This window comes from Magnusiomyces paraingens (assembly GCF_902498895.1).
Source record: "Magnusiomyces paraingens strain CBS 517.90 genome assembly, contig: contig1, whole genome shotgun sequence".
Lineage (NCBI taxonomy): Eukaryota > Fungi > Ascomycota > Dipodascomycetes > Dipodascales > Dipodascaceae > Magnusiomyces > Magnusiomyces paraingens.
The window spans coordinates 2,798,542-2,822,623 of NW_022474067.1; the positions used below are offsets into that span (position 1 = coordinate 2,798,542).

General features: G+C 33.0%; 6 protein-coding genes across 6 annotated transcripts; 2 read left to right on the forward strand and 4 right to left on the reverse strand.

Moving 5' to 3' along the window:
* Window positions 1-42: 42 nt before the first annotated feature.
* SAPINGB_P000817 (uncharacterized protein) lies at window positions 43-2,588 on the forward strand (the record flags this gene model as incomplete). The annotated part of the gene is made up of 3 exons (XM_031995540.1): window positions 43-78; window positions 188-2,071; window positions 2,127-2,588. The coding sequence occupies 3 exons, from the start codon at window positions 43-45 to the stop codon at window positions 2,586-2,588; spliced, it is 2,382 nt and encodes a 793-aa protein (XP_031851431.1).
* A 2,365-nt stretch (window positions 2,589-4,953) lies between these two features.
* SAPINGB_P000818 (uncharacterized protein) lies at window positions 4,954-6,606 on the reverse strand (the record flags this gene model as incomplete). The annotated part of the gene is made up of 1 exon (XM_031995541.1): window positions 4,954-6,606. One exon carries the CDS (start codon window positions 6,604-6,606, stop codon window positions 4,954-4,956), a length of 1,653 nt encoding a protein of 550 aa, XP_031851432.1.
* Window positions 6,607-8,038: 1,432 nt separating this feature from the next.
* On the forward strand, window positions 8,039-11,240 carry SAPINGB_P000819 (uncharacterized protein; the record flags this gene model as incomplete). The annotated part of the gene is made up of 6 exons (XM_031995542.1): window positions 8,039-8,065; window positions 8,138-8,801; window positions 8,862-8,971; window positions 9,349-9,952; window positions 10,051-10,242; window positions 10,507-11,240. 6 exons carry the CDS (start codon window positions 8,039-8,041, stop codon window positions 11,238-11,240), a joined length of 2,331 nt encoding a protein of 776 aa, XP_031851433.1.
* A 2,156-nt stretch (window positions 11,241-13,396) lies between these two features.
* Window positions 13,397-15,115, reverse strand: SAPINGB_P000820 (uncharacterized protein; the record flags this gene model as incomplete). The annotated part of the gene is made up of 1 exon (XM_031995543.1): window positions 13,397-15,115. One exon carries the CDS (start codon window positions 15,113-15,115, stop codon window positions 13,397-13,399), a length of 1,719 nt encoding a protein of 572 aa, XP_031851434.1.
* A 1,120-nt stretch (window positions 15,116-16,235) lies between these two features.
* On the reverse strand, window positions 16,236-16,960 carry SAPINGB_P000821 (uncharacterized protein; the record flags this gene model as incomplete). Its single annotated transcript, XM_031995544.1, has 2 exons — window positions 16,236-16,430; window positions 16,691-16,960. The coding sequence occupies 2 exons, from the start codon at window positions 16,958-16,960 to the stop codon at window positions 16,236-16,238; spliced, it is 465 nt and encodes a 154-aa protein (XP_031851435.1).
* A 1,598-nt stretch (window positions 16,961-18,558) lies between these two features.
* On the reverse strand, window positions 18,559-21,237 carry SAPINGB_P000822 (uncharacterized protein; the record flags this gene model as incomplete). Its single annotated transcript, XM_031995545.1, has 1 exon — window positions 18,559-21,237. The coding sequence occupies one exon, from the start codon at window positions 21,235-21,237 to the stop codon at window positions 18,559-18,561; it is 2,679 nt and encodes an 892-aa protein (XP_031851436.1).
* Window positions 21,238-24,082: the final 2,845 nt, after the last annotated feature.

Genomic DNA, 24,082 nt, shown 5'->3' on the forward strand with positions numbered 1-24,082 from the left:
CTCAATTTTTCTTTTAAAAGGGAAAACTCGTTTGTTTATAAAATGACAATTATATCTGTATTTTTAGGAATTCTACTGGTAAGTAGATGTCCTTTTTTTTTTTTTTTTTTTTTTTTCTAAAGATCTTACATATGGTTAATCTTTTGCCCCACAAAATCACTAACCCCTTTTCGATTTGTTGTTAAAGGGTCTTCGCCGCTCTGGACCTCACTTATGGCGCTGCTACATTGTTACAGCTATTGGCGAACTTCTTGTTCTATGCTTCATCTATGCCGTGCATAGGGTGATTCTAACTACCGGTGTTTCAATTCCAGCCTCGGTTGTGTGTATGATTATACTTTTTGCTGTACTCCTGCTGCTGGAAAGAGTTGTGGGGACTCGCCGCACTGCTCGCGTGGTTCGCTTTATAGATGGTGTAAATTTACTCCAAGACGCACCAGTTATTGTGGCAGCCGTGGAACCAGCAACACAACAACAGATAGTAGGATCACAACGCGGCTTACCGACTACAGATACAATTGAGCTGCGTTCTATGAACGAGCTGACACCTGTGGAAGAGTCTCCACCAAAGACTCTTGGATGGTTTGTACGTGTTAAAAAGCACTTAGTATTTGGTGGTCCCGTAGGGTTTTCTTTACGGTGGATTAACATATGTTTCACGCCTGCATTTGTTGCGCTACCATTATCTGAGCGTGTTTCTATTGCAGAGGCTTTCCAGATTGCTGGAGTATTTGTGTTTGGTTACTTGGTCACACTTGCACTTACAGTTTACTTAGTTTTGGGTTTGCAACGGGTTATTGGGAAACCTCGCCGGTCGTATATGGAAGATGCTGCGGAATCAAATGACGATGACGACGAAGGAAGTGATAGAATCACGACACATAGTGAACAACAAATCCAGGAAGGAATAACCAGTTTAGAAAATATTTCAGAAAACACACATGGTCGTGCTCGTGCAGCTGTGGCCAAAGCTCTAGATTCATTACGTCCAGGTAAACCAAAGCAAGTGAATCGTGCGGTGGATAATAATAATAATAATCATGATCAGGATGATCAGGATGACCAGGATGACCAGGATGACCAGGATGACCAGGATGAAGATGTTGACGATAAGGAAAAAGAAGTTGTTATGCGAGAATCAGAATTTGATGAAGGGCCTTCGACAATTAATCCAGTGAATTCAGTTGATGGTGATCTCGGGATGGCAGCAACCATGGCATATGCAGAAGCAACAAATGTGGACCATGCACATGGTGACATTGATATGATTCCAGGTCGTCGGTCAAGTTTAGGGAGTGACATTGGTGAGAATGATCAAATCTCGGAAACTACTATTACGGCGGTATCCACAGAAGTGAATGTGATTGAAGCAAAACAAAAGTTAAGGGTGGCTCAACTCATTGTAATGCGAATAGACTGGGTTTTTTATGGAACAATGCTGGGAGCTGGTGTGATTGGATACTGGGCTGCACCAACATCATATGCCATGCCAGCCCAGTTAGCAGCGCTAGTTTTATGTTTTCTTACAGCCATGAGGATCCCGCATAAGTACCGTGTTTACTTACATCCGATTCTAGTTTCTGCAGCGCTGACAATTTTAGTATTATATTTGTTTGGAATAATCTACACGGCGACGATTCCTGGGTCTCGTGCTTATGATCCGGAGACAGTTGAACAAGTTATTAATGAAACAGTGGCTAATATTTTAGCTTCAGGAGAAACTTCAACAACAAATTTGCCAACGTTTGTTGGATTTTCTATTCTCGACTCAAGTACTAATAAATTACTACCGGTTACAGAGCTTCGTGCACGTATTACGTCAGCCGTTTTATCACATAAAACGTTTGGGTTCACGTCGTTACGGCAAGCGTTATGGCAATTTAAAACAGGCCGCAATTATTTAACGCTTTTTGACAAACAGGTACAGCAGCCATTGTTATACAATCCTAAAAGACAAGTTTTTGAGCCGGCGCTTCCTGGAGCAGGTGACATTATCTCGACATTGATGGATACTAGTATTGTAGCACTTGCAGTTCCCATGTACAACTACCGAGGAGATCTCAAACGAAATGTGAGTTTTGATAATTTTTGTTTTTTTGTTTTTTTTCTTCTAACAATAAAGTTAGTTTCTGGTAATTATGATTCCATGTATAGTCATTGCACTTGCATCTTTCTTTGCCTACCCACCACTTTGTTATGGGGTTGGGATTCAAAGCACACGCGCACTTTCCTTTGTTGCTCGTAGTGTGACTTTAGCTCTTGCACTTCCTGCAGTAGCATCGCTTGGTGGGTCCAGTACTCTTGTTGCTGTAGTTGGTATTTTAAGTGGGATAGTAGGTGTAATTATAGGTGGTTGGTTTGTTAAGCGAGTATTAAGGGTACGTAGCGATGATTATGTGACAATTGGTGTGGCCATGGGAATTAATAGTTCAGCAATTGGGTCGGCACATTTGTTGGTAACAAATCCACGTGCCAGTGCACTTTCATCATTGAGTTTTTTCGTTTTTGGAACAACAATAGTTATTATGGCAGCTATTACGCCTTTGGTTAATGTCATTAGAGGATGGGTAGATTTACAACCTCTGTAAAAAAAAAAGGTGGAGTTAATAGATTGAGAAAATGAATATAGTTACAGGGGGGGTTAAAAAAATTTTATTATTTTTTTTTTTTTTTTTTTGATTTATATGCATTTTTGTTTTAATATAAACTGAATATTGAGTTATTGATTATGCATGATGATAATATATTTGAGATAACAATAATAAAAATTATAAATATTTGTAATCAATTGGAGTATTATTTTTTTATTTTTTTTATTTTTTTTATTTTTTTTATTTTTTTTATTTTTTTTTTTGTTAAAATAAGTGTAAGTAAGTGTTACACATAATACATTATGATTTTTGTAACAATTTGTTGTTACAAGTACTTATTATTATAATAATAATTATTATTAAGAAGAGACAGATAGCCAAAGTTTTTACTTAAATCTAGATATTATTAAAAAAAATCTTCCCCCCAAAAAAGAAAAAAAAATTTTAAATTATAATTTTATTAATAGTTTATAAAGTTTTATTTTTATTTTAATTTAATTTATTGTTAATATAAATTTTTGTAAATATTTTATTTTTAAGAAATAGTTTGATTTTTATTAACATTGATAAAATAAAATTTATAAATATATATATATACATATATATATATTTAAAAAGAAATTTCAAAAAACAAGATAAAAAAAAAAAAAAAAAAAAAAAAAAAGAACTTGAATTTTAAAATTAATTTTTTTTGATTTTTTATTTTTAATTTTTTTGTCATTTTTAAAATTAATTGAGAATTATATTTATTTTTTTTTTTTTTGCCCCACCATATATTATATATATTAACCCCACGTTCACCCTTTTTTTTTTTTTTTTTCTTGGTAGTACATTTATCATACATTAAATACAACATCAAAGTTATTTTAAGCTCAAAAATAAGCTCATATATATTATGTAATATATATATTTATATATTTATATATATGTACCACACTTTGTTTTTTTTTTTTTTTTAAAATAAAACTAAGCCAGCCGTGCCATATTTTTTTTTATGTTTTTCCCCATAAGTCATCTTTAAAAGATTACTAATAAGGCGATGATTTGAAATATTTGAAAGATTTGATAAGCGGGGTAAAAAAATTAAAGAAATTAAAAAAAATAAAATAAAAAAATAAAATTTTTTTTCTTCTAATTATTTTTTTATTTTAAAACTTAACAAAAAAAAAAAAAAAAAAAATTGTAGAAAACCCTCTTTCTAAAGACTTTTAATTGATTTGAATTGAAATATATATATATATATATATATATATATATATAGGACTTTAAATTTTTAAAAAATAAAATAAAAATAAAATAAAAGTAATCTTTTTATTATTATTATTATTATTATTATTATTTATTAAATAGACCACGGTTTCTGTTCTCTACATTTGATTCATCATTCGCAAACATCGCCAAATAATAAATAAAATAAAAATAAAATAAAAATAAATAAAAATAAAATAAAAATAAATAAAAATAAATAAAAATAAAAAATAAAAATTGATTGCCCACCACTTAAATGTGCACCGGATTAATCCCGTTGCTAATCATATATTCCTTCTTCTTCTTCTTCTTCTTCTTCTTTTTTTTTTAATTAATATATATATATATATATATATATAGGATTTCACTTTTTTAAATCATTTATTTAAAATTTAAAATTTAAAATAAATAAATTTATATATATATATATATTTTCTATCCAATAAAAAAAAAAAAAAAAAAAAAAACCTCACATCCTTCCATATCAACTAACTACTAAACAAAACTTTCTTCCGTCCCCCATTCCGCCGGTGCTTCCCACCCATCACATTTTGCGGTTAAAATTTATTTATTTATTTGTTTGTTTGTTTGTGTACGGGTTTGCCTGTCATCCGAGGGAAGATGCACAACCATCATCTATTGATTTTCATTAATTTCATTAATTTCATTAATAATCTCAATCAATTTTATTGATTTCACTAACTTTTATTACTGATTTAAATCTTTTTTTTTTTTTTTTGTTATTCCCTGATGGTTATCCACTTCGTCGTCGTCATCATTTATCATTGATATGCCTGCCACTCTGGAGAATTTTGTTTGTTACCTGTCATTATCATAATATATAATAATTATCATCATCATCATAGAATCTCTCTCTCTCTCTCTCTCTCTCCCTTATAGGAATATCTTTTAACTTGTAAGCCTCAACACATTCCGTCCAAGTCCCGAATAACCTAATCCATTTTTGTCATTCTTTATTCATTTATAACTTTTTTATAAAAAAAAAAATTTATTTAATAATAATAATAATAATAATAATAATAATAATAATAATAATAATAATAATAATAATAATAATAATATCTTCATTCGTCATCGTTTATTTCGTAATTGCTCATTTGTGCTTGTGCTCATCTTCATAGCTCGATATTATATCATCAAGTACTGGCTTAAGGTCTACATCAGAGGGAACCTTGATAGCCTTAAGAGCCTCACTAATCAATGTCTTGCGATCCTGTGATGGCGCAGGTTGCTTCTGTTGATACGTCTTGTATGAGTATCCAGAGTCCACGGCTTCACGAACTCCTTGGATGTATGGTCCCAGGGGAACGCTCGAGTGTTGCTGCAGAGCGTTGACCAGCAACGTGAGCGCAAGCTCTAATTTGAGAGAAATGTCTGAAGGTTCAATGGCACCATAGTAACTAGGATCAAGTTTGGCCTTTTGTGTGGTAGATGATGATGAAGAAGAAGTATTAGAGTTTGTCTTTTCAGAAGAAGAAGAAGAAGAAGAAGAAGCAAGGGGAGCAACAGTAGAAACATTTGTTGAAGGTGTAGCAAGGGTAGTTGAGGAAGAAGCTGTAGAAATGGCTGATGAAGAAGATACAGCTGTAGCGGAAGCTGTAGAAGCAGAGGCAGCGGCAATAGCAGAAGAAACTGAAAAATCTTCAGTCTTTGGCTTAAGGTGATGGTGGTGATGATAATATCTATCAATTTGGTGTTGCTTAAGCTTTTCTTCTTCAGTCAGTTCCATGTCCTTTGTTGAGTTGCACAACTTTACAAGTAGCATCTCAGTATCTGTGACCTCTCTGGCTAGACGCTTAGAGTATTCAGAAACAACATGGTTTGCAGGTTTCCCTGAAGAAGAAACAGCGGTAGTTGAAGCGTCCAAATATTCATCCCACAAGAGCTTATAGGATTCGTAAAGCTGGTCAAAGCTTTGAGACTTGACCAGTAGGGCATCTGCATAGCGGGGCTTGAATTGGGCCTTAGCACGAGCTAGCTCTTCAAGAGTGCGTGTAACGTTAAGAACAGTATCTTCAGTGACGACAGAGGCATTAATACTAGAAATCAAGTCATTGAGAGACATTGCTGCACGGTTAATTTCCTCATCACGATCGTCGGGTAGCAATACCAATGGGAGGTAGTCACGGTCTTTGCCAACAGTTCCAGAGACGGCATCAAAGAATCGTGAAGGTGCAAGGGGATCTTTTGTTGTAAGAGCTGAAGTAGCGCTGCTTTGTCTTTTACGCATGTCTTCCTTGTCTCTGTCTTCGGGGGAAATTTCCTGGTCCAGCCTGCTGGTTAAGGAAGAAACGCTCGATGTAGAAGTGGCCAAGGCAGAAGAGATTGTACCTGAAGAAGTTTGAGAAGATTTTTTAGATACAGTTGAAGAAGATGCAGGTGATGATGATGATGATGATGATGATGATGATGATGTTGATGTTGATGTTGATGTTGAAGAGGATGATGACTTTAAAGGGAAAAGGTCTGAATGCTGGGATGGGTCAATTTTGCGGTAGTAGTAACTATGGTTAAGGTCTTCTTCTTTAAGTTTACGCACTCGTTCTGAGAGTTGTCCTTGGAATTCACGTTCTTCAAGGAAATCAATGACTGTACTTCCATAAGGAACATATTTTTCATATTGTGGGTGATTTGAAGCAATCCAAATGGCACCAATGTAAGTACCTGTGAAAAGCACACTTGCTTGAGTTAAGCGTTTAAGCAAATGTAAGACTGGTCGCTTAGAAGAGCTGGATAGTGGAGACATATGTGTGATAGTAATTGAATAATGAAGTTTTAATTTATTCTGGGGTATTTTTTTTTTTATATTATATATAAAGTATATAATATATAGATTAGATAGTAAAAAAAAAAATTTAAAATTTAAAAATTAAAATAAAATAAAATAAATAAAAAAAGAGGGATATAAAAAGTGGGAAATTCAAAGTATTTATAATATTTTTTTTTTTTTTGTTCTTATTTGTTTGTATGGAGAAAAAAAAAAAAAAAAAAAAAAAAAGCTACTATGTGTGAGAGGGTCGTGTGCTCCCCCTCCTTCCCATTTATTTCTTGTTAAAAAATTATATAGTTGTCGTTGTCGTCGTCGTTGTTGTCAATAGGAGGGGCAAATAAAAAATAAAATAAAATAAAATAAAATAAAATAAAGTTAATTAATTAATTATTTATTTATTTAATTATTTATTTATTATTAAAACAAAAAATTTCCCGTGGGGCCTTTCAGTGGCTTTGCGCCCAACAAACAACAATAACAGCCTATCTTCTTCTTCTTTTATATTTCATGTTAAGAAGAAAGAAAAGCATTTTTTTTTTTTTAAAATATCAAAAAAAAAAAAAAAAATTTCATTTTTAAATTTTTCATATTTATATTATAATAAAAATAAATTCTTTATATAACCGTTTTATTTTTAATTTTTATTTTTAAAAAAAAAAAAAAAAAAAAAAAAAAAGTCACAGGTTATATAAAGAATTTATTTTTATTTTTTTTTTTAAAGTCCACGGTTTTATTATTTATTTAATTATTTTGAGCTCAAAAATCATGAGATTTGGGCCTCCAAAAGCAAAAAAAAAAAAAAAAAAAAAAAGTTTTCTTTTTAATTTTTTTAATTCCTTTTTCAACAAACAAAATCATGAGATTTACATTCAACTAAATAAAAAAAATAAAATAAAATAAAATAAAATAAAATAAAATAAAAAACCCTAAACCTCCTAAGTTTGTGTTGCTGCTAGCTGTCAGACCGGGTAACTAAACTTTGCCGCTCCTCCGCCGCAATAATTCCCCGTACGCCGTGCGGCGGCGGCTGCCTGTCTTTTTTTTTTTTTTTTTTTTTTTTTTTTTTTTTTTTACTTTCCTCGGTTAACATCACCTAACAACCTCTCTATTCTTCTCTCTCATCTTCCCCCCCCCCCCCATTTACAAGCGTACAAGCGTACAAGCGTACAAGCGTACATATCAGTCTTTAATAGTATATTTAAGTCTTTATCTCTTCCATCAAATCACATCTACTTGTTACAACACATGCACACGTGACTTAGAATCTTATCAGCCATACGTACAGATAGTTCCACGTTTTGTAACAACTTCACTCCTCCTCCTCCTCCAAAAAAAATGTTTGTTTATTTCAACAGCCTTCAATCTCTCAACAAAACTTATCTCTCTAACCAACACACACATACATATTATGGTCAAAACAATCTACATCACAAGAGTAAGTAATACCTTCAAAACAAAAAAAAAAAAAAAACATTCAATTGTTTTCTTCTAATACATTAGTCAATAGCATGGATATAGATCCAATTGGGTCTTGGATAAACCAATGCCTGACCCTCCTACAGGTATCCCTGCAGACCCAGTACTCGCAGACCACGGCCTTGATCAAGCACAAGAACTTGGAACTTACATCTCATCATTCAAAGATTTCCCCGTACAACATATCTACTGCTCTCCCTACTACCGCTGTATCCAAACTGCTACCCCTACTTCTAAATCTCTCGAAACAAAACTTTTCATTGAACATGGTGCATCAGAATGGCTCTCGCGACCCTTTTACGAAAAATCACCACTTCCTGCTTCTACTCACGACTTAGCCCATAAGTATTTCAGCACAGACATTATTGACGAATCTTATGACCCAATTATCCCCCATTCTACAGTCGGAGAGTCCTATGAAGAACTCCTTGCTCGTGCTAAATCTTTCCTCTCAAAACTTATTGCACGTCTTGATAATGAAGCCCCACACATTGAAAACATTCTTATTGTAACCCATGCTGCTACAAAAATCGCTCTCGGAAGAGCCTTGCTCCATGACGAAACTAAAGATATCCGTACTGGCACTTGTTCTCTCGATACTTATGTCCGAGGCGATACCCCGACAAAGTGGATTGCAAAGTCTATTGGCGAAACATCCTTCTTGACCAATGGTGAAGAAATGCATTGGAGTTTTGGTATGAATTTTTTTTTATTTATTTATTTATTTTTGTTTAATCATTTACTAACTATTAAAGACATTGCTTATGCCCCTGGATCAACTGAAGATATTGCTGCCCGGTTACAAGGTTCCGATTCTCAAGTATTAGATAAAGAGGATTCCGAAGTAGAGCCTGAGGAAATGGCGGTGAGTGCTTAATTTTATTATTTCTTTTTTACCCTCTCTTCTTTTTTTTTTTTTTTTTTACTTTTCTATTCCCCTCTTTGGTTAGGTTCTCTTTTTTTTTTTATTTTTGCATTTAAGTGTATATAAACACTGGGTTTCACTATTTTATTTTTATCTTCTTTTGGAGTTTTTTTTTTTTTTTTTGTCAATTCAAAGGTTATTAGAATTCACCACGTATTTAGAATAAATTTCAATATTAATCTGTGGCTATATTTTTTTTTTCATGTAGAAGGCTAAACTTTAGTCATTTAAACCAAAGAGGATATAGATTCTTTTTTATCATTTATTATTATTATTATTATCATTATTATTTTTTTCAATATATTAATTTATTAAAGACTGTTTACGTTACTTTGGATTTATCTCAAGTCCAACAAAACTTTTTGGGCGATTTTGCTTCCTTTTATACCAAGAAAAAGGCCAATGATGATGGCTTAAACTACCAACATAATACTACTGCTTCTGGCGATGATCTAGACTTGGATGAAGACTCTGATGACGACTCAGATTCAGATGATGATTACGAAGATAGCGAAGATAACGATGATGATGATGATGAAGATGATGAAGATGAAAATAGCGAAGAAGAAGATAGTAAAACTTCACTTGACGAAAAACTTAGAAAACGAGCTGGTGCTAGAAGCAATGCCTTTGGTGGACCAAAATCTACTCTTAGAGCTAAACATCTTTCTCAAAAAGAAAAAAAAAAGGCACAAGCATCTGCTGGAGGTGATTATTCACGCCATTTCCAAAACTCATCTCAACGGTCCCGTGCAAGCCGTGCATCCCGTATGGCAGCAGCAGCAGCAGCAGCTCTTTCAAAAAATTCTGTTCTTCAGATTGTTGATTTGGAAAGTGATCATCCACTTTTCAGAGTTGGAAATGATTTGTATATGGGAGTATGGGAGGATCTTGTTGGGACAGAATTGTATACAAATTTTGGTGAGTTTTTTGATTTTTTGATTTTTTTTTTTTTTTTTGATTTTTAATTTCAGATCAAACTAACACGAAATTTTTTTTTTTTTTATTTATTCATTTAGAAGGTGAAGTTGTGGGGAAAACACGAACGCGAATTCGGCTGATTCCTACAAAAGTTAAATCTCGGGCTTTGCACACAGTCATAGAGGGGACTCAGGAACTTTCATTATACTCGCAACCTCTACACGAAAAGCAGAATGAGGAGACTACAGAAACTAATTTAAGTGCTCCAGTTACTCCACGGAAATCTGTAGGTCCTCCTCCACAGTCTGGGGAAGTTAGTAATAATAACAATAATAATAATAATAATAATAATAATAATAATAATAATAATAATAATAATAATAATAATAATAATAATAATAATAATAATGATGATGATGATGATAGTAATCAAACTACAACCACTACAACTACTACAACAACCACAACAACTACAACGGTTACAACCACTACAACTACTACAACTACTACAACCACACCCAAAGCTAAAGCTAAAGCTAAAATAACTTCGAAAGCTGTGACCCCCAAATCAGCCAAGAGCAGTAATAAACTGATTTCTGGGCCTGGAGTAAGTGCAACAGGAACTGGTGGTGTACATGTAGGTCATGTAAGGTTACTTGATCGACTTAAAGAAATTAATTTAAGGCGCATGGCAACTGAAGGACCTCCTGAGCCAACAGCAAGACGGAAAAAAGAAATTGAGGAAGAATCTGAGAGGGTAAAGATGAGGGAGTCACAAAATAAAGAAGAAAAAGAAGAAGAAGAAAAAGAAGAAAAAGAGATTGAAGATGTGGAGATGAAGGATGTAAGTGCAGATAATAATGAGGAGGAGAAGGAAGAAGAAAAAGAAGAAAAAGAAGAAAAAGAAGAAAAAGAAGAAAAAGAAGAAGTTACAAAAAAAACTTCTGAAGAAACTTCTGAAGAAACTTCTGAAGAAACTTCTAAAAAGACTACTGAAAAAACTGAAGAAGAAACTTCTGAAAAAACTGAAGAAAAAACTGAAGAAAAAACTGAAGAAAAAACTTCTGAAAAGACTTCTGAAAAGACTTCTGGTGAGAAGAAGACAACAGGAAAGAGTATTGAGGAAGAATCAGAGAAGAAACATGAAGGGGAAGTTAATAAAGAAGAAGAAGAAGAAGAAGAAGAAGAAGAAGAAGAAAAGCCTATGAAAAATTCTAAGGAAATTATATCAAATAAAAAAAGTACAGAAACAACAACACCAAAGGGAGAATCATCAAATGAAATTTGAAAAAGGACTCTGAGGAACTCATGGGGGGAAAAGAAGTTTGGAAAGGGATTTGAGGAAGAATCAAATAAATAAATAAAAAATGATTAATAAAAAATAAAAAAAAATAGAAAAAATAAAAATAAAAAGTTGTTTAAAGATTCTGAATAATCTAAATAGAATCTTCAAGTCAAAAAGAATTTATAATATAGATTTTTTTTTTTTTTCAAGATCTTTCCAAATTTAAAGATAAAAATAATAATTCATTTTAAAATTTTAAAAACAATTGTTCATTCCAAGTTTTTTTCTTTTATTTTTTTTTATTTTTTTTTTTTCACCTTGTTTAAAGCTTCACATTATTTCTTTTTTTTTTTTTTTTTTTTTTGTTATCTCTTACCCCACATTGTCATATATACATTTTTATTTATTCATTTATTTATTTAACCGTCAAATCTAATTGTAAAGTTTCTTTAAAAAAAAAAAAAAAAAACTTAAACTACAGGAATAAAATTGTCTACAAGATCTATGCGGACAATCTGATAACCGAATAAAACTTTTTAACAATGTCTTTTTTTTTTCTTCTTCTTCTAGAGAGACATTGTTGGTATATATATATATATATATATACCAAGACAAGTAAGGTTTTTGTGTAAAGAAATTATATATATATATATATATATTAAAAAAAAAAAAAAAACGGATAGAAAGACTGACCGTTTTTTGAAAAGGAAAAATCTTGTTATAGTTAAAAAAAAAAAAAAAAAAAAAAAAAAAGCAAAAAATACTTATCTTTATTTAAAGATTTTTTTTCTTCTGATAGACACGTTTAAAAGTTCAGTTTTGATGTTTTTTCAAGTATTTTTTTTTTTTTTTTTTTTTGATTTCAAGAGATAGAAAGAATGACTTAAATGTATTTTTAGTTTTAAAAATCAAAAATTAAAAAAATAAAATAAAAATATATGACTCAGAATGAATCAAAAATAAAAAAATAAAAAAAAAAAGAAATTTATTTATTTATTTATTTATTTATTCTCTCTATTTAAAATGGAGGTTTTTTTTTTCTTTTTTTTTTTTTTCTTTCTTTCAAATGTTTATTTGAATGAATGAATTCATCACCAGTCATAGTTGCGTGCAAATAAAAAATTAAAAAATTAAAAAATTAAAAAATTAAAAAATTAAAAAATTAAAAAATTAAAAAATTAAAAAATTAAAAAATTAAAAAATTAAAAAATTAAAAAATTAAAAAATAAAAATTTCTTTCTTCTTCCAATTTTTTTATTTTATTTTTTTTTTTTTTTTTGGTTGATTGCAATTCTGGCGTCACTTGTGCGTGTTACTAACTTTGCAGCTATCATTAATAATAATAATAATAATAACTTTTTAATTCATTATAATGGTTTTTTTTTTTTAAATCTCTCTCTCTCTCTCTCAAAGTATATAAACATCTAAAAAAACCTCCAATTCTTTAAAAAAAAAATTTTTTATTTCTTTCTTTCTTTCTTTCTTTCTTCTTCTTCTTCTTCTTCTTCTTCTTCTTCTTCTTCTTCTTCTTCTTCTTCTTATTCTTCATCAAAATATTTATAAATATTTCTCACTCTCTTATTCAATCTTTTTTTTTTTTTCTTCTTATTTACCAATCTTTATCATATAAACCATCTTTCAATTAAAAAAAAAAAAAAAAATGCCCTGCGGTTGTTCAAGAGCTAAAGCCCACGCTGCTCCTTTACCTATCTACCAGCCAGGAGATGCTCCTCCAAAGTACTCGGAATCCGACCGTCAAAGTCAAACTTCCACTTTAAATGATGATGATGATAATAATAATGATAATAACAATAACAATAACAATGCTACACAATCTTCATGGCCAAACGAAAAACAAAATAACAACTTAGAATCATTGTCATCCTCATCTTCGTCGTCGTCCCCTCCAAGAGAATCCAAGTTCAAACGGTTTATTTCAAAAATAAAAGCCCATGAAAATCCGGAATCTCTCCAACACAGAATGCACACTTCAAATTCACACCTTTCCAACGACGTAACGCGGGCGTTATAATCTAATTTCTTATTTATTTATTTTTTTCTATAATCTTTTTTAATTCTTTAAACATTTAATATAAAAATACACAAAACCTTTTTTTTTTTTTAATTCTATTATTGTCTTCTTTTTTTTTTTTTTTTTTTTACAACTTGGGTTTGCTGGATGCTCCTGTACGATAACCATAAACAGTATCATTCTTGCGGTCGCGTAACAAACGACGTTGAATCTTACCAGATGCTGACTTAGGAACACTGTCAAGAACAACAACACCACCCCAAAGCTGCTTATGACGAGAAACCTTGTTATCAAACCATGCCTTAATGGCAAGCGGATCAATATCCTTACTAGAAAGAACAATGTAGGCACGGGGGAGCTCAGTACCCTCCTCAGGCAAATTAATGCCAGTAACAGCCGCGTCAATGACATCCGGATGCTCAAGAAGAATGCTCTCAAGCTCTGCTGGGGCAACCTGATGTCCCTTAGACTTGATAAGCTCCTTAACACGGTCTACAATATACCACTGACCATCAGGTGTCACAATACCTACATCTCCAGTTCGTAGCCATCGTCCAGTATGATCAAAAGTTTCGACAGTAGCCTTGGGGTTACGCAAATAGCTCTTCATAATATTGGGACCGCGCAGCCACACCTCACCCCGGTGCTCTGGGCCAATGCCGTGCACGTCGTTACCATCGGCATCCACAAGCCGTGCCTCCAGACCAGGCATGAGCCAGCCGCACGACTCAGCATCGTACTTGTCGAGACCAGGCTTGAAAGACCCAAACGTGTTGATAGAAGTTGTTTCAGTGAGACCATATGATTGGGTAATGGAAATACCATTCTTAAGACGATCCGCAATTTCATCAATTAGCGATTGAGACAATGGGGCTGCACCGGAAAGGAACCCCTTAAGTGTTAGACGAACCTTGTCAAGATACTTGTCGAGAACATGCGATTTTGCAAACAAAACAGCCATGGGAGGAACCACGTGCAAAAACGTGACACCATGTTCTTGAATCTTTTGCAGAAGAAACTCAAAGTCGAATTTATCAAAGACAATGATGGTAGACTGTGCAATGGTTGGGACAGAGTAAATAAAGGTGGTAAGACCGTAAATGTGCGACATGGGTAAAACAGCACCGTAAACACCATTTGGAAGATAAAGGGCATCCCGAGCCGAAATGTGTTGCTGAAGAACATCGGAAACAACATTGAAATGGGAAGTTGCAACACCCTTGGGGACACCAGAAGTACCAGAAGAAAAGCAATAGTATGCATGTCTTTCCTTAGACTCGTCACCTACAAACTTGACTGGGCTGGCTTTAGGAGTTTGAGGATTTTTGGCTTCTTCAAGAAGCGAATCAAAAGTAAAAATGTCTTCAATTGGAACTGGTGAAAAATCCTTAGTAGCAGCACGGGCAATGGGAAGGAATTTTTCTAGACCAATGATAAGCTTAGACTGCGAGACATTGAGCTGATGGTGAAGCTCATGAGGGAGGTATGCAATGTTTGCTGGGGAAATAGCAGCACCAGTGGCAAGAATACCCAAGTGGAGAGCAGGAAGGTAGATGGAGTTTGTCAGTAAGAGACATACGGTATCGCCAACACGCAAGTTGTACTTGTTTTGGAGAATGTAAGTGATGCGGCCCACAAGATCACGATGCTGTGCAACAGTGATGTAGTGAGAGGAATCATGACTGTCAATATAAAGCTTGTGATCAGGATTGGAAGTCTTGGGATCAAGACCAGGACGAGTGAAGAGAAATTCAACAGCATTAGATGTGGGGATATGCTCATGCTTGAGTTCCCAAGGTGACAGATGGATAGTCTGGCCGTTTTCTTTTCTAGTAAGAGCAGACATAATTTTAGACAAAGTAATTTAAAATCTTGATATAAAAGTTGATTTAAAGATGAGGGTATTCAAATAGTTATTAATGAAAAAAAAAAAAAAAAAAAAAAAAAAGATGTATTTATATATCTTAATGAAAAAAAAGAAAACAAAAGAAAAGATTTTTTTTCTCACATTTTAAGAGAAAACTCTTAGGTATTTATAGCTTTAAAGACTTAGTCGGCCAGCTAACCGACAGGCTCCGGAGATTGGAAAAAAAAAAAAATAACAATAATAATAACAACAATAAAAAAAGCAAGTATTTTGAGATTTGCCGACATCGCCGGTATATAAACTTGTGAGTGAGTGAGTAATGGATGGATGGTTTTAAATGAAAACAGAAATCTGAATAGACTTGGACGATTTCATAAGATATATATATATTTGCAACATTTCACGTGACTTGAAGAAGCCAAGAACATGAGAGTGTGAGAGATGAGTTGGAAAAAAAAAAAAAAAAAAAAAAAATTTTTTTTTTCACATGTCTTGCATGAAAAAAAATAAAATAAAATATAATATAATAAGTAATAAAAAACCATAGAGAGAAACATTGGGAACTTAATTAAAGTGTCAAAAAAAAAAAAAAAAAAAACTCGTAGTAAATGGAGACTTTTCGGGAGAGTGAAAATATATTTGAGTTGTTATTGTCTTTTGTCAAACAAAAAAAAAAAAAAAAAGGGTTGGACTTACTGGAAACCTAAATGTGTGGCTTGGAGGGCCTCGGTGTAGGGAGAATTGATATTCATATATATATATATATATATGGAGAATTATTATTTAAGATACCTGGGGAAGCCGCACGCTCATTATTTTCACTTAAAGTTTAAAGTTACGGAAGTTAAATGAACTGATTATGTATTAAGTCGTATACGTTAAATTTGAAAAATTAAACTAAATTAAAATAAAATAAAAATTAAGTTAAGTTAAGTTAAGTTAAATTAAATTAAATTTAAAACGCTCAACCAGCCTAAATCAAGTCCACTTGATTTTGCAAGAAATCAACTTTAATTCCTCCATTGTAATTAATTATTTTAAAATAAAACTTCATTAACACATTCTAACTATTAAAAATCATTAAGGTATATATATATATTTACAAGGCATCGGGCTGCTTGAGAATGTACTCAACGGCCTGGCCAACAGTCTTAATCTCGTCAGCTTCATGGTCAGGAATCTCAATGCTGAACTCCTCCTCAATGGCAAGGACAACCTCAACAACGTCTAAACTGTCAAGACCCAGGTCAGATGAAAAGTTGGTTTCAAAAGTAATGGCAGAAGGATCAGCGACCTTTTAAAAAAAAAAATAAGAGTTAGTCATAAATCAAAAAATTAACTTGAAATATATAAGTAAAAGATTGCCTCTTGTCACAAAAGTACAAAAAAATATCAGGTGAAAGATGAAAAAAAACTTAGAGTTACATGATTGTATTCAAAATTTTCAGTGTGATTGTGATTTTTTGTTCATCATTGTAAATTATGACAAGGTAATTTTATTTTATACATTAACCTCAAAGGGTTAAAAGATAAAAAAAAAAAAAAAATGCATACCTTATCATAAGATTCCAGCAGACCAACAATGCGGTCGTAAACAGAATCCTTTGTGAGTGGAGGAGGACCAGCACTGTACATCCGTCTGGGTATTAAAGTAGCAGCTGCCGAAGCAGTCTTTTGAAAGTGTGAAAGAAGCTGAGGTCGGGCATTGAGCTGAGAACTACGGCACGCCAGCGACAGTGTATATGTGGAAGCAAGACGGACAGAAGCTGGGGTGGCTGCGACAGCGACACGGCGCAGAGACTTGAGAGTGGTGTTTCTGAACATCGTTATGTGTATGTGTGTGATGTAAAAAGGGGGGAGGGGGTATATGTGATTGATTGATGGGAAATAAGTTATTTAGAAAAAAATAAAAATAAAAAAAGAGGATTTAAATGAAAAAGAGAGAGAGAGAGAGAGAGAGAAAGGGAAAGATATATAGAAATGGTAAAGGTTTAAAAAAAAAAAAAAAAAAAAAAATTTTTGGCCATAAAGGAAGGCTTCTTAGTGGTAGAAACACGAGCTTACACACACACACACATATACATACGAAAAAAAAAAAAAAAAAAAAAAAAAATTGACCCGTCTGGTAAAAAAAAAAAAAAAAATTTGTATTGCAGAATATAGGATAAGACGTGTAGTAAGCGTTGCTAGGAGTAACAATATTGTAAAAGTTACTGGCGAATCACACGTCACTAGAAAAAAATCAACGAAATTGACAAGCCATAAAAGTGTGTAACAAAAAGAAGTATTATTATTATTATGTAATGTAATATAAATATTTAATAAAATTGTGTAATATCTTACTTTGTTGTATTGTGTTTACCATATATACTATAATACTAATATATTTTAATTTTAAAATACTTTTTTGATCCTAAAATTTGATTTTAATGATTTTTAGTTACTTAAAAAAGGGTTTTTTTTTTTTTTTTTTTTTTTTCTAATTCATATATTAAAGAGTTAATTGAATTATAATTCCTTTATAAAATACTTTTTAATGATATCTTATAACTAGAAAAGACAAATCTCTATTATTGATACCAGATTTTGGTTCTCCCATATGTCATTTACTCAGTAGATAAAAAAAAAAAAAAAAGTCCGTTAGAAAAATAGTCAACTAACACTAAGAATAATATTACCATGTTATTATAAATATTGAAACCACACAAAAATCAATTGAAAATATATATATATTATATATATATATCAAACACATTTCATATCACTTAATTCAATTTGCTTTAGTTTCTTTTTAAGCATTATCACTCACAAATCTTTCTGTTTTTTTTTTTTTTTTTTTTTTGGTATATTTAGAGACGTATCGTAAATCATAATATTATTCACTTGAAATATATATTTCTATTTCTATTAGATTGATGTTACAATTTTATTAATATTAATAATGTCAAATGTCATAGATCTTAAAAAAATATAGATTTTTTTTTTCTATATATATAGGATCTAATTGTTTCTTGTATAATGCCATTAAAAGCACTTTTTCTGGTAAAGCAATCATATAAATAATTCTTCTCTAATTCAAAGCTATAGCAGTTTTTTTTTTTTTTTTTTTTTTACACATTTTTAACTTGATTGTATAGGTGAAAATCACATATAAAAATAAAAGTCATTTACTGAAATATTTCAAAAGAAAAAAAAAAATATTTATTAACCCCAAAAAAGAAAAAAAAAAAAGAAAAAAAAAAAAAACTAAATACATTTACAAAAATTTTATTTTATTTTATTTTTTTTTTTCAAATTATTATTATTATTATTATTATTATTATTATTATTTTCCAATTTTTTTTTTCAATCATTTTCTCCCCCCCACTTTTTTTTTTGTTCCAAAAATTCCAAAAGTTTTAATCGTTTCAATTTCCTCATACTCACGACATTTGCCCAATTTCCGTGGTAGTTGCATTGAGACCCATGACATTCAAAAACAAATTCAAATTGCCAATCTTCTGGAGACCCATTTCCGGTGGTAATGCCTTGGCCTCTGCCATGACGCCAAAAATCTTTTCACGTACCTCATCAACAATCACACGCTGATGGTCTAGACTGGCAGCAACAGCCAATGACGCCAAAAAGTGCCACACATAAGAGTCGTCAACACGGCGGGGAGGGAAGAGTGATGCAAGGTGGCCTTGAAGGGACTGGAAGAGAGCGTCAAAAGTGGCCTTCCAACTGGCCAAGTCTGTTTCGTCAACGGGTTGGTGCTCGGCATCTTGTTGAGAAATGTACTCGGCTTGCGAAATGAGAACTGTCAAGATAGACAAACCAATCTTGGTCTTGGCTACGTGAACAATGTCGTTTGATGTCTGCAAAATCTCAAGCAAACCAATAACAACGCCAAATTCAGACTCAGAAATGAGTTGGACAAGAGGCGGCAGAACGGATTGCAAAAAGTTATCCACAGACTCCTTGGCGTGAGGCTTCAGGTCTTCACCATCAAGATAAACGCCATCTTGAATAACATCAAGGGTATCGAGATGGTTAATGATGCGGGTCAAAATGGTCAGTCTTTGTGTCAGGTTCAAGTGTCTAAAGATACGTGGAATCAAGCGCTTGCCCTTATTATGGCGCAGAATCTCAATAAACGGGTTACCGACAACATTGCGATTATCCTCTGGCTCGAGAGCAACAAGTTCGAGTTGATCCCAGAGCTTGTGGTATTGTACTTGTAACCGGGCATCCCAGTCCACAGGATCTTCTTCAGTAGACTCCTGAGGCTGCTCAGACTCTTCCTGCTGAGGAGCTTGTTGTTGAGACTGCTGTTGGGATTGAGATTGGGATTGGGATTGGGGCTGGGACTTAGATCGCTCAATTGACTCAATTTCAAGCAAGGTAGAGTAAATGTCTTCAACCAAAACCAACAAGCTTCTCAAGTCTTTGGGAGCAGCTTGCTCATCTCCAGCATTAGTACCGGCCTTGGTAGTCAGTTTCTTGAGAACCAAAGCCTGGCGTGGCTTTTTGCTGTTACTAAGCGAAATCTTACCAAGAGCACCTTCCAAAGAAATCTGCTCCTTTTGAGGATGTTCGCGTGCATATGCCACAGCCTGCTGCACTTGCTGCTGCATACGCTGGAGAGGATTGTCTTGGTGACGGTTACGGCCGTAGCGGCTATTGTTGCCACCACCGCCAAAGTAAAAGCCACCACCACCACGCTGGTTGCCGCGCTGGAACAGGTATGTCTTTGCAAACGAGTTGAGGGGTTGCTGAGGATTAGAACGAGCCTGAATTTGGGACGACACAACGTAATAAAAGTCCTCGTTGAAGGGGTCCTCCGTGACCACACGATTAAGTTGGATACGGGTAATCAGGCTCTTGTCGTAGGCTGTCATCAAGTTGTTGTACTTGTATTGCTGAGCAATGCGGCGACTCTTTTTAAGCAAGCGGTCATTCTCAGCGTCATTCTTCGACATGTCTTCCATCATAACTTGGGCAAGAGATGGGATGGGGTTCCGGGAGACATTAAGATTATAAGGTGGGGTTTCACCATCGACTGAAGGCTGAGTAGGTTGCTGCTGCTGCTGCTGTTGTTGCTGTTGAAGATCTTGCTGGGGGATGGATTGAGCAAGAGGCTGTTGAGGGGGTTGATTTGCAAAAAGCTGAGCAACACCTGCCGAAGTAGGCTGCAGAGGAGGCTGCTGTTGCTGTTGCTGTTGTTGCTGAGGCTGAGGCTGAGGCTGAGGCTGCTGTTGCTGTTGCTGGGGTTGTTGTTGTTGTTGCTGTTGCGGGAACTGCTGCTGTTGTTGTTGCTGCTGCTGCTGAGGTTGCTGGATATAAGGCGGCTGAGCAGGAGGGTATCCACCCATGGGGTTATTAAGAATAGCAGGATCCTGGAGAAACGGACCAGCGGGACCAGGGGCATACTGGCCCGGGAATCCAGCCATACCGGGAGGGTACTGAGGTTGTTGCTGAGGTGGTGCCTGTTGGTATCCGTATTGGCCTGGGACGGGAGCTCCATAAAACATATTTTGCTGCTGAGGAGGAGCCTGAGTGGAAGCCGCCATCATCTGAGCCTCGAGTTCTTCAACTGACAGCATTTTGTTTGCCTTAGGAGGTTCAGAAAGATCTTGCTGTTGCTTGGCTAGGGCAGAGCCAGCGGTAGAAGAAGTTCCTGAGGGAGACCCCCAAAGACCAGGGATAGGCTGGAAGTTGCGAGCTTGGACTGAAGGCGATGACTTGTACTGAGGAACGGAAGTAGCAGGTCCCCCAGCGGCGGCAGCAGCTGCAAATGACATTGTTTGAGGGTTTGTAGTTGCGGCAGCTGCAGAAACAGCAGCAGCAGAGACTACCGAAGGTTGAAGACTTCTGTTTGAACGGTTAAAGACAAACTGTTCTTCGTCGATGGTGTCAGCAACGCGAGCAGTCTGGCCTGCAAAATCAAAGTCCTTGTCGAGAGCTGAGGCGTTGAAGTCGCCAAAAGTCTCGTCATTGAGGTCGTCATTGTCCTCCACAATCTTTCCAGCGAGGTCGTCGTAGGCGGCGGCGTTGGAGAGATCAAACTCCTGGGCCTTAGCGCCCTCGGCTGGAATTGCGTCCAAGCCGAAAAAGGACATTTTTTTTGGGTAGAAAGAGAGAGGGAGGGAGGGAGGGAGGGAGGGAGAGAGGGTTTGTGATGGTTAGGATAGGATGGAGGGTGATTTAAGGTGTTAGCAATGAAAAAGGAGGGATTATGGGTGGTGATGGTGCTGGTTGGATGTATTTATTATTTTTTTTGGGGGTGGCCGTGCCAGGTGGATTTGGTGATTATTTATGGTGGTGGTGAGAGGATTTGGTAAAAATTTTCTTTGTATGACGCATGATAGGAGTCTTTTTTTGGTGGTGTTGCATAAAGTTGGGTAGGGTAACATTTATGCCAAAAGTTTTTTTTGGTGGGAGGGAGGTTGGAAAAAAAAAAAAAAAAAAAAAAAAAGAAGGGACAGACGCCATTCAGTTAAAGTGATATAATTTTAATGCTGGAAATTTTCAACGTTCAACATTAAAAAAAAAAACGATTCAAAGGCACAATGATTGTATTTTTTTTTAAAATAAAGAAGCTAAGAATAAATTATTTTTTAGAGTATAATTGAAGTTTTAAATTAAGAAGGATTTTAAAAAAAAAAATATTAGATGAGGGGTCTCTTTTAAAAGCTATGACCGAAATCTACCATGATTTATTCATTTAAATTTTCTCCGTTAAAATTCTACATTAACTATATTTATATTGACAATTCTATGACCGGACTTTAAGCAAACATTGTTTTTTTAAAAAAAAAAAACAGTTAACCAGACTGTTTGAACAGAGTGGTGCAGAACAATCAGAAAGAAACTAATCAACTTGACCACCAAACTTTGTTAATATTTTTTTTTTGTTGACTATTAGTCTTATAGGACTTGACAATGAATAACATTACTGTCCATAATTATATCAAAATTAACACTTGACCCTTCTTCTGTTCCAAGATAATATGAAGGAGGTCCCATTAAACCATTTTCACTTGACTTTTGTCCAACATTACTTTTCTGACCAGAATTTTAGTACTGTTGATGACAATGGCAATTGAATAACAAATAATAGTTATCCTTGAGTGTCTTTACCAATCGTTATGAGACTCTGTTTGATTCTCATGATGAAATTTTTTTTTTTTTTTTTTTTTTTTTTTTTTTTCAATTGATGAACTTGTTTGGTTGATAAATACAATTGTAAATCCAAATACGAATAAGTAATCTTTAAGCTAAAAGAACTAAAATGAATACATAGATATCAAACTTTATGCGGTTTTAATATGATGAGCATGTTATGTTTATGAATAGTTGATTGAATATTTTACACTTGATATTTTAATTTTTTTTTTTTTACTTATAGTTGAAGTTTAACAATCCAAAAATCAAACTAAGCTTATTTAACGACAACAGATGCAAAACGTAAATAAATATAAAGAAAGTAGTATATGAATCCAAAGGGGTAACTGACCAAAACAATGTACTGGGCTCTACCTGTGAAATAACTGAAATAATAATAAAAAACAACAAAAAAGTAATTGGGAAATAAATTGGTATAAATGTAAGTGTGTGAGATAAATGGAGATTTTTAGACAAATGGATTAGAAGCACAATTTGGGAAAAAAAAGACAAAAATGGAAGGATTTTCAAAACCATTAATGGGTATTTTACTTTAATTAATTTTGATAAATTAATCAATGTATTAACAAAAGTTGTAGGTATCAAAAAGATGAAAAAAAAAAATTAAACTTAATACTTGTTGATCATTTGTAAAACCTTTCAAATCAAAATGTTTTTTTTTTGGTAATTGCTTGAATAGTTTAAGAAAAGAATAAAAAGGGATATTATGTAGCAGATAGTTATATACAGAACTTTAAATACCAATTTTTTTTTTTTTTTTTTCATTTTGAACATTGACAATTACGTATTTCTACTTTTTTTTTTTCAGTAAGGCTTCCTTCCAAAAGAAGCCTTACTGATATAACTTTAAACCATGATCACTGCAACAGAAGGTTAATGCATCAGGCGTCATTGTACAATTCAGTTAGGTTTTTTTTTTTTTCTTTGAAGAAGTTCAGTTTTAAGCAGGAAATTCTTTGTATGGAAGAAAAGAAAAGAAAAGAAAAGAAAAAGCATGTGTTGAGTTTCCAGGTTTTTTCATTATGATATATTTATTAAATATTTAGTAGTCTTTATGACTAGTCTTTGATATTATGAAATTGAATCATATATATATATATATATATATTTAAACTGGTATTTTCTAAAAGTAGTGTTATGGGTTGTTCATGGTTAAAGCTTTTTGATGGTAGTATTATACTATATATTATTATATAGGATACAATAGAATATTTAACCCTAACCTTGGATTATTTACTTTTACACGTAAGTCACATGGAATAGTGTATATTACTAAAATATTACTAAGAAGTCTTTTTTTTTAGTCCACTTAATTAATAAGAAAGAAAGAAAGAAAGAAATATTTTGGTCTGGAGAATTGCAAAAGCGCAACTTTTTTTTTTTTTTTTTGATCAACAAGATTTGAGATTTTCAATTATAAAAAAACAATTTGCTACATTTATTTATTTATTTATTTTCTTTCTTTTTCCTTGATACCATTGCATTAGAATAAACTTCAGGAGATGGTTTTCTATAGAAAAAAGAAAGATAAATAATTATTGTAGGATTTTTTTTATCTTTTTTTTTTTTTTTATTGTTAACCATCAAAAGGTTTTTATTATATATTCTTTCCATTTATTATAAATGAAAAAATAAAACGTCTTTGATCTAATTATTATATCTTTTTATTATTTTATTATTTTATTATTTTATTATTTTATTATTTTATTATTTTATTATTTTATTATTTTATTATTTTATTATTTTATGGTTAGAAAAACTTGATTAGGGAATTACGAA